Source organism: Hippoglossus hippoglossus, chromosome 1 (genome assembly GCF_009819705.1).
Source record: "Hippoglossus hippoglossus isolate fHipHip1 chromosome 1, fHipHip1.pri, whole genome shotgun sequence".
In the NCBI taxonomy this organism is placed as follows: Eukaryota; Metazoa; Chordata; class Actinopteri; order Pleuronectiformes; family Pleuronectidae; genus Hippoglossus; species Hippoglossus hippoglossus.
Window position 1 is genome coordinate 10,244,490 of NC_047151.1, and position 10,205 is coordinate 10,254,694.

Here is a 10,205-nt window from a genome sequence, read left to right on the forward strand (position 1 = left end):
ACACAAAATGTTCTTCCAACAAAGATACTTTTCTATAAGACCCCCTCATCACAGGTTTATTTGCCCATGTGTCATATGCAGTTTAATCACATTGTCATGCAAATGTATTCAAGATGAAGTATTTCACAATAAAAATGAATTATGAGTGAATGTATTTTTGTATAATATAAAAGTATGTTAATGTTAAAAGTATAAAAATATGTTTTTATTCTTTACAGCCCCATTACTCATCTTGTGACCTGTGAAATGTATATTACAATGCCTTGAGGGAACCACTGAAGTAAAAGGCTTTAAACAGGCTGGCTCATTCTTCCTCCTTACTCCTGAAATCCACAGGGCATCGTGCTGAGGGATCAGACACAGAGCAGCTGGCAGGAATTTCACTGTTTTCCACAAGGACACTTATGCAGGGCAGATGATTGCCAGCGAGCGTGTTTGAAGGCTGTTTTTTCTGGCTGGAGTCGCCCCCGCTGCCACAGAGCCGAGCCAAACAGCAGCACGGAGACACCAAATGACAGCGGAGCTCTCAGCAGCAAAGGCTCGTCCATGATTTGAACCCTATCTTTTACCGAGACGGAGGGAGGCCCCCTCATGACATTTTAATTTACATGCTTGCTGTGACCACAACGAGAAGACATTTTAACCAGGAGGCAGTCAAACATTTTTTTCATGCTCTGTAAACATTCATTTTCCTTCCTAAACAGATGCCGCCTTGTGTTAATGCAGGATTAGTTTATCCAAGCAGAATTTAGAGTGCGTTTTTAAAGAGCCACCGGGGTTGAAACTGAGCTGGTAATTACTGTTTCTATCCTCGTATCATATGTACACGTTTCGATCTCATGTCATGTAGCCTACACATAAAACAAGATGATGGTGGTGTTTCTGTAAATACTGTCAGCATACAGGCTAATGAATACGTTGCAGGGGGAACAGAAACCCAATCGGTCTCCTGTACTCATATGTGGGTTAAAGTTGTACTTAAGCAGCAAGGCCTGCTTTATAATCAAATAGTACACTTTCCACAATGTGGCCACGTTAAGCAACATGACTGAACGCGACTTGCAAACACGTTGGATGAAGTGATGTCTTCAACCTCCCTGTGTTCCCACAGACACAGATGGAGCGGCTTTTCAAAGTAATTCATCTTTTGACAACTAGGAGGAGCTGAGAACATACTTAAAAGGACTGAAGGAAAAGATGGCTCACATTTAGAAAGTCACACACCTGAGTTTTAGATTCAAGCGTGATGTAAAAAGAAGTTAAATGCTGTCTTCTGGTCAAATTACATAACTGTTACAGGCTTCAGTATGTTTTATTAAATGTATTTTACAGGATATGGAATTACATGAACACATAGTATATTACAGTCAGTGCATTACATTTGGTTAACATATGTATGTGTACAAACAACCATTCTATCATCAGTGCACGTGGACATTTGTGGATTTTGAACTGACATTCCATGTAATATGGATTTATTATCTATTCATATTAATTTATTATTTCATAATAAGGACAATACAGAAGTCTCACACAGTCTGTCCACTCAACAAAATCACGACTGTTTGCTGTCCTGGCTCCTAAATGGTGGAACGAGCTCCCCATTGACATCAGGACAGCAGAAAGTCTACACATCTTGAATAAAAGCATCAGCTAAATGATATGTAATGTAATATAATGTTGTCCTCTGTGATGTTTTTAAATCAACCAACTTCCAAGTCCAGAGGAAGGATTCCTATTCTCAGCTGTGCAACCACAGACCTTTGCCAGACAGCATACGGCTGTGGGCCACTTCAGGGAATCATGCTGCTCTTCTGGCTTTCTTATCGCCCCAACAAAATGGCTGTGAGCCATTTCACTTGTGAAATAGCAAATGTGGCCCAAATATTCCAAAACAAATGTGGGCCTTTTTTGGCAAACATACAGTGCTCTAGGCAAGGTGTAATCTGGATGTGAACCTTAAGTGGCCTATGCGGTAAATGGTGAATATGGCCCAAATAGCACACAACTAATTCTAATTCCACCTTTGGTTGACATGCGGTATTGTTATGACTTACTTTTGGCCCAGATCTGGCAAACATGAGCAGACCGTTCAAGTGCCATCATGTCACGCGGTATGTGGGCCTGATGTGGGATGTAGGATGTAAGCCAAATCTGGGCAATGACTCCTAGATAAGGTTGCTGTTACATACGAGTGTGCTTGAATTGAATATATGTTCGGAATATTGTAATATTGTAAGTCGCTTTGGATAAAAGCGTCAGCTAAATGAAATGTAATGTAATGTAATGTAATATTGATTTTAGCACAACATTTTTGGAGCTTTTTTTTTTTCAAATGCAGTACGTAACTTTCTTCTTATTGTGTTCAAGCTGCATGATAAATGATTTCAATACATATAATACGTAATTCAGCTTCCTCATAAACAGCTGCTTGAAGTATTGTAGTCCATGGAGAATTGTGTGATCTTTCATCGATTCCACATATCACACGTTTGTCTTATTGATGCAGGAATCCAATCCATATCAAAAACAAAAAACAGTGACACATCCATGTTTCCAGAGTCACCAGGGTTTATCAGGATGTAGTCATTACTAGTAGAGAAATATATCCGTGTATTTTCTTTCTTTCTTTCACTTTGAAATATACAGTTCATACTATCCTCTTCAACAGTCCATCTATCTATCCTCCTGCCTCATAGACACACCTCTCCCTCCATGATGGCGCTGTACAGTTCATCAGTAACAGGCTCATAACTCCCGGCACGACTGTTTAGAAAATACATGTCTTCACTCGACTCTTGGGGCCTGTATCCCTCTCTCTGTAGCCGCATCTTCTGAATTTTGAATGTACCTGAGGACAAAAGTCAAAAAAGTAAGTTGACAGTACTTTTTTTTAAACGTGTGTCTTTACACGTCCTTGCCATGTTTCTCACCTGTTGTGTCAACAGATGGCATGAGCCGAAGGAACACGGGTCGTGCGTAGGAGGGCAGGGCTTTCTGTACAGTGATCGTGAAGGCGTCAATGTCAAACGGGCCTCCTGCGGGAGCGATCGCTGCCATGCCAGCCTTTCCCTCCACACCTGCACACAGAAGGAGCCGGTGAAGTAACAAGCAGACGTCAATACAATTCAACACCCACGTTAAGCTGTTAATCTTTTTTTTCCCCGTGTTTTTTTGTCTCATTTCTACCTGGGACAGAAACTCCATAGACAGCGACATCAGAGTGTCCCAGCAGGCCACTGAGGACGCCCTCCACCTCTGTGGTGGACACATTCTCCCCTCGCCATCGAAACGTGTCGCCACTGCGGTCTCTGAAATACATGTAGCCATATTCGTCCATCACCAGCACGTCACCTGGAAGACAGACAGAGGCAGAAATAAGAAGAAGTAGAATGACAGTCAGTAGAGCGTATACCTCCGCCGAGGCGCAACAGTCCCTTTTTAAGAAACCACATTTAAATTCACTAGACCTAGAGTTTTATTTGGATCTGCACCAAATGGAACGCACTCATTTGTCCCCTGAAGATGCTTATAGGTCACGCCCATATGTCACGCCCCACCCCTCATAGATTTTGTGTAATCCCACTAACTAACAAACAAACACAGACGAAAACATCATCATCATCATCATCATCATCATCATCATCATCATCATCATCATCATCATCACCCTATCATGGAATAAGTAGAATGAAGGTTGAAGTCTGTGGTGATGATGAGTCACTGACATCTATTTCTGAAAAACTAGCATAAGACATCTTGAGTAAATGTGGAAATTATGAAGTTAATTAAAGATTCATCATGAGCAAGGACCTTGTTGAAGTGAAATGTCACCTGTTTCCAAACTGTGTATCACCCTGAGTGTGACAGTGTCTGCGTTTTTGTGTGTGTCTGTGGGGTTAGCAAGTTCTTTTCAATGATAATATAGTATTATCATGACCATTAATCATCATAGGGAGCTGGAGCCTATCCCATTATACTGTAGGCAGGGAGCACTGTTTTCTATTAAGATTCCCAGATTGTCATCAGTGACTCTCCTTCACCTCAGGGCAACTTAAAGTTTCTAATTAATTCTGTGTGTCTGGACTGTGTGATCATCCTTATTCTGACTGTATTTCAAAGAGACAGAATAAAACCTGCCTGAGATATAAGCAGAGTCTCCCATCTTGAAGACATTGTGAACTATTTTCTGATTGGTGGAATCCTGATCGGCGTAACCATCGAATCTCCTGAGCGGATCAGCAGGGTTGATGAGGCCCATTAGCATTCCTGGCTCACCTGCAGAGATAGAGATGGGAGGAGGAAAACATTTCATATTCAAAATTCAACATTCATAACGTGTTTTATTCATTTGTAGCTGTGTGTGTGTGGGGGGGGGGGGGGTGTCCTCACCAGGAGGACAAGGTACACAGAGTCCTTGTGAATCCCTGTGCAGTTTCCCGTCCTCGTGCATCCTGACCAGTCTGATGGGGTAGAAGTCGGGCAGGATGCGGCTGCTGAAGCCACACGACCCCACCTGGACATGTGAAAACACATGTACATGAGATGGAAAACTCTCTTCAATATAAACTTAGAGCAATAGTTTCAAAATAATATTGATGGTAAACAAACTTATAATAGGGAGAAGTCTGTCATTGCCACAACTGCACTCTCTTACTCTGGCCTGCTTTACAACATACGTCACACAGCAATAACCGGAGCCGAGGCTAGCAGCCATCAGAGATAACTAGCTTGCCATTCTCAGAGTGGACATTATGGCAAAGCCACCGAAACAGAACAGGACAATGTTGGAGGAAACAAAGAAGAGGAAAGGAAGGAATGATAGAGTAAGAAACCGAGCAAGAGTGAATATCGAAGGATTATTGATGTGTTGGAAATAGCTAATGGGGCCTTATGACGCGGGACAGATGCTGACCTGGTCATAATTCTTGATTGTTTGCTATGTCATGTGATGTTCTGCTCCCTGTGTAAGTAAGTTGTTGACTCGTATCATCAGAAGCAGGTAAACTCATTTGAATAGAGGTTTAGCAAGTTAGCCAAACAATTTCATATTATACGATACACATCATGCTCTGACATCAAAAAACGCTAATTACTTGCTGTGTCAGCTTGTTAGCTTGTATGCTACTGTTCTACTCTAAGGTGAGTACAGTGAATGTGCAAACGTTTACTACCAGACCCCAACAACTGTGTGAGCCTGAACGTGAAACTTAGTTCAGGACAGGTTTAGAGTTAGAAATGCTATGAAGACTCTGCTTCTGAGCTTGCCAGTTTGTTCTCTTTCAGCTTGTCAACAAATGCGTGTGTGTGTGTGCAGCTGCATGCATGGGGAGGCTCAGATTGCAACTTTTTATTTACAACAGTGGAAAAATGCATCCCATTGGTAGGGGAGTATAGCCGAGAGCGGATCTTGCATTGTGTCGCTTTAATTCATAACAAAAAGCACAAACGCACCTTTCCATCTATGTTGATCAGGCTGCAGTTGCATTCGGTGGCACCATAAAATTCCCCAACTCTTCGGATTCTGAATCTCTGGACAAACTCTTCCCACACAGAGGGACGGAGGCCGTTACCAAAGGCAACACGGACTCGATGATGCGCCTCAGATGGGCGGACCGGCTGAGCCAACAGGTAACGGCAGATCTCGCCTATGTACTGGGTCACCTAAACACGTAAGACAGATCAATATGGCCCTAAATAATTTGACCAGTCAGTATTGATTCAGGAGCATGTTTCCTATGTCCCAGTGAGTACTCACAGTGCAGTTGTATTTAACACAGTCATCCCAGAAGTGAGTGGCCGAGAACTTCCTCCTGATTACAACAGTCAAACCAAAGAGCAAACACTGTCCTACACCCATGATTGTTCCTGTAAACATCCACATGAACACATACTCACACACAAACATGAATAGTATCAATTTAGAAACCAAGACAGAGGAAACTAATTCAGTTTTTCCTAAAGCTTAACATGTGAGCCTATACTTTCAGTAAACTGGTCAGAAACACACATCTGTCCCATGTGCTAGGAGGAGCCTACTAAACCCAGGTTCAGGTGGATGTTATCAGCCATTTATTGCAGTGAGCCAAAGTGAGTGGAGCCCAGTATGCTCACATGACTGTCACCAAGGAAGAAGACATGGTGCTTACGGTGGTTTTTGTCAAGGTCTCAAGGTAAATCTGTCACTCAGGAAAAAGATGAAAGTGAGAGGCCTACCAGCAGAATGATACAGGGGGAGGCAGTTGTATATGATGTCATCATGTCGCATGCCGAAGGAGTGGAAACCAAAGGCAGCGATGCGAAAGTACCTGACAAGAAAGACATTGATTCATTCATTCATTCATTTTCACCACAGCTCATTTCATCACGAGACACCGGTGGCTCCTGATTCTAATTGAAACACTTGTTACTGCAGTTGTTACCAATTAAATATGCCGTCATGATTTTAATCTGTCTCATGAACTGTACATCTAATCGGCTTCACACTTGGCATGTGTGTCCTAAATTGCCCGAGCCACACACTTGAACAGTTATACAGCAAGTTCAGTAGAATTTTATGAAAAACAATGACTACAAATCTTCTTTGCAGATAAACCAGGTAGGATGAACACAGTTTTCTAACTTCATTTTGCACCATAGACTGTTTATAAAAAAAAAGTTCTGGTCACAACGTCCAGAACAGAAAGAAGTGACTTCCTTAGAACTGTTTGAGGAGGACAAGGAATAATTCTGACAAGCAAAGAGCCCATTCCAAACAGGAAGGTTCCGAGTGGACACTGCACTAGTGTTTTTAATCATCGTCTGTGTATTGTTAATTCTTGCGTAAGTGGAAAAGAGTTGATAAAAATGTTTAGGCTCTTTTGTCCATGAACATCGCTCCAAATGTTTCTACTGTAAGTTTCATTATAAATGTGCTTTGTCCATAAATGCATCACTGCAGAATCAGTTGAGGTAAGATCACAAATTAACTCACCGACTGTGCACCACCACAGCTGCCTTTGGCATTCCTGTTGTACCAGAAGTGTAGATGTAAAAGAGTCTGTCTGCACGGAGAGAGCCATACAACTTAGCTGTTACAAGAGCTGATTTTTCACAAGGAATGTTAAACATGCTTTTCACCTCCATGCTTTGTCTTTTGTGCCTGTATGACAGCAACAAGCAAAGACTTGACAAGCAGCAACGTAGGAATGTCATGTGATCACACAGGTGAAACAATACAGATAAGCAAATCAATAAGAGATAAGTTGAAAATATATGCCATGTTGTTTATACCTTTTATGTTAAGTTTTAAAAATATATATATAGAGAGTATTCGGAGTGAAATGAGGTAAGATGTTATGTGCACAGTTGTGTTGTGAGCATTTGGGTGTCCCACGTTTTTGTTGATTCGAACATTAAAAGTTAAATGGAGCGACACAGACAAAACTGTCTCTGAACTCTTACGTTACCCACAAATAATATCTTTCGCAATATACTGGAATTTTTCATGGGAATCAATATGTGTGAGTTGATGTGTGGGTTGATGTGTGGTTTTGACAGTCATATGCACATGTTACCCGGAGGAATAAGTCTCATGAGAAGACCAGAGATTGAAATCTGTCAGTGGGTAGTTTTACTCTTGCAGGCAAAGACTTGCATCAGAGAAGAAGGTGTTGCAATCAAAGCTATTTGATGTGTAACACACGTCTATAATATGGCAACACAACCATACCCACACACTATGCAGACCCTCACCGTTAAATTCCTTCCTGAGCGTGTAGTTTGGCGGGTGTTTGGGTGAACTGGCCAGCAGGGCGTCAAGGTTCTGGACACGGAGGCTGCGAAGCTTCACCTCCTCTTCCTCCTCCTGCTGCTGCTGCTGCTGCTGCTGCTGCTGCCGCTGCTCACCACAGCTGAACAAAACCATGCTGGGCTGCAGAGAGCTGCTCACCTCTGACACAGCTTCAGCATCACCAGAAGTTAATCGTTAGACATGTAAAAGTAACATGAGGCCACACATTATTGCATTAACTGAGCGCAGCAATGTAACTTCATTTATGATCTGTTCCCACCTTCCGTCAGCTCCATCCCGAACACCAATGCCCGAGCACCGGACACACTGACGCAGTGCAGCAGCGAGCGCTGTCGAAGGTTGTGGTTGATGAGTGCGGCCTCCACGCCAACCTCAGCGAGACCCAGCCACAGAGCCACCACTAGAGGCTGGCTCTCCATGTACAAGGCCACCACATCACCCTCAGCCCAGCCTTGTGCCAGCGCCCAGTGTGCCACAGCATGGCATCGCTCCTGTAGCTCCCTGAAACTCCAGACCTGGAACAGAGTGAAAAGTGAAAATACAGTCTGTGCAGGGTGTTGGTGTTTCATTTCCATTTCCAACATGTCTTTGTTGTCTCCTCACCAAATCTCCTAGAAGAGAGCGTATTACTCCCAATTCAGCTTCTCCTTATTGACTTTTAGAATTGATTTAAAAATGTTACTGCTGACTTTTAAGGCCCGTTCTGGACTAGCACCAAAGTTCATTTCGGATCTTTTACCTGAGGCCCTACTCGTCATCCCACAGTCTCGGCTGAGGACCAGAGGTAAACAGGCCTTTTTTATCAAGGCTTCCACTCTTTGAAACAATCTCCCTGAGGAGATCGGTCTGACAAACTCTGACTTATCCTCTTTTCAATCTCTCTTAAAGACACACTTGTATTGATGTGCTTTCTCCTAGTTCTGATCTTAGCAACTAATGTAATCATTTTATGTTTTATTTGATCTTGTTTTTACTCTTTTCTCATCTGTAACAATTTTTATTTCCGTATCTGTGCCTCTAATTGCTTTTAATTGTCTCCGTTTGTTTGCCTCCAATTTTGAAAGGTGCTTTTCAAATCAAGTTTATTATAATTAATTATTGGTATGTCCTCACCTCTCCTGTGGCCTCGTAGATCAAGGCTGGTTTGTCGGGGTAACGTGTCACTATCTGGGCAAACAGGGAAGGGATAGTACTTCTTTTTCGCACATTACTCTTCATGGAAAACCTCACTCGCAGTATGACAACCAGACACCTTTCACAGGAAGGAAAGACAGTTAAAAATAGGACTGATGTGAAAAACACACATGCACAAGCATAAGCCACACAAACTACTTACATTAGGTCTCTTTTGATGGTGCGTAGAGCCACATGAAGGAACTTACAGAAGCCCCTCGAGGCCATACAGAGCACCAGCCCCACCGGGAGTCCCCAGAACAAGGGGAGAGACAGCAACTTTACTGCCCCCAAAACACTGAGGCACACTATGGCCCCACTAATCGGGTGCATAATGTTATCTGTGGAAATACAAACAGTGACTCCATGCAGCAATGCAACCAAAACAAACACATTACTTGTGATTTGATGAGAGGAAGCTCAACTGTACAGAAATCCCAGCCCTCACCCGTCAAGAAATAAAGAAAGCACTTGTCTTACCAGCAGCAGTTGTCTCTGAAGTTCCTCCACAGGTCCTTAATAAATGTCAGCTGAAGTTTTCGGTCGTGCCACAGTGCAGCAGTTCAGAGGAGCTATCTGATGCGCGCAGAGCAGTTGTCAGAGACAAAATGCCTGATAAGTGGCAGCACGCAGCAGAGAGCAGCGCAGGTTACAACTCATGAAGTCCTGCGTCAGTGAGTAAATGCTCCTGTGGTAGTCAAAGCCTCAGAGTGATTCATTACCCCCGGGGCAATATAAGTCTGAGTTATAATACTACAGAAATTGAGGTGGGATTGCTGGCATATGGAAAAGCAGATGGTAAACAATAAAATCCCTCCCAAAAAAAATAAATAATAACCCTAACCCCAAAAAAGAAAACGCTGAAAATGAACTTGCACTGAAACTCAAGAAACCAATCAGAATTTTTGGCTTCAGTGTTTAAGGAGGAGATGAGGTCAAAAACCATGTCTCCTGTATTTGGAAAGATATCATCACAATTGCCATAATTTGTGTGTGTGTGTGTGTGTGTGTGTGTGTGTGTGTGTGTGTGTGTGTGTGTGTGTGTGTGTGTGTGTGTGTGTGTGTGTGTGTGTGTGTGTGTGTGTGTGTGTGGAGTGAGTAACATCTTTCCTCATAGTCATTCATCACTTCTTCATGTGTATGTTTGCGTCCTTTTTGGGGTCCTCATATATTCTTATATAAGCTCCTTTTTAGGGTACTTAAATACTGTATATATTCTTGGCTCCTTTTAGGTTCCTTA

General features: G+C 42.6%; 1 protein-coding gene across 3 annotated transcripts; it reads right to left on the minus strand.

Moving 5' to 3' along the window:
• Positions 1 to 2,335: 2,335 nt before the first annotated feature.
• On the minus strand, positions 2,336 to 9,669 carry LOC117767777 (long-chain fatty acid transport protein 1-like). Of its 3 annotated transcripts, none has more exons than XM_034595633.1 (14): positions 9,446 to 9,669; positions 9,129 to 9,306; positions 8,906 to 9,044; positions 8,052 to 8,307; positions 7,735 to 7,941; positions 6,974 to 7,043; positions 6,217 to 6,308; positions 5,759 to 5,868; positions 5,455 to 5,664; positions 4,393 to 4,516; positions 4,141 to 4,278; positions 3,190 to 3,354; positions 2,934 to 3,080; positions 2,694 to 2,851 (listed from the first exon to the last, which is right to left on the minus strand). In XM_034595633.1, the coding sequence occupies exons 2-14, from the start codon at positions 9,296 to 9,298 to the stop codon at positions 2,694 to 2,696; spliced, it is 1,986 nt and encodes a 661-aa protein (XP_034451524.1). In that variant the 5' UTR covers positions 9,299 to 9,306; positions 9,446 to 9,669. The 3 variants fall into 3 exon arrangements, with proteins under 3 accessions (XP_034451541.1, XP_034451524.1, XP_034451532.1); XM_034595641.1 differs by having other exon boundaries at positions 9,129 to 9,308; positions 9,443 to 9,669; XM_034595650.1 differs by lacking the exon at positions 9,446 to 9,669 and having other exon boundaries at positions 2,336 to 2,851; positions 9,129 to 9,298.
• Positions 9,670 to 10,205: the final 536 nt, after the last annotated feature.

Bases quoted from the DNA above. Each gene is read 5' to 3' on its own strand.
- LOC117767777 (XM_034595650.1), bottom strand. From the start codon at position 9,298: ATGCACCCGATTAGTGGGGCCATAGTGTGCCTCAGTGTTTTGGGGGCA. The intron at 9,045-9,128 runs GTAAGTAGTTTG...TTCCTGTGAAAG, and splicing joins ACCATCAAAAGAGACCTAAT to GTGTCTGGTTGTCATACTGC. The intron at 4,517-5,454 runs GTGCGTTTGTGC...TCACATGTCCAG, and splicing joins TGATCAACATAGATGGAAAG to GTGGGGTCGTGTGGCTTCAG.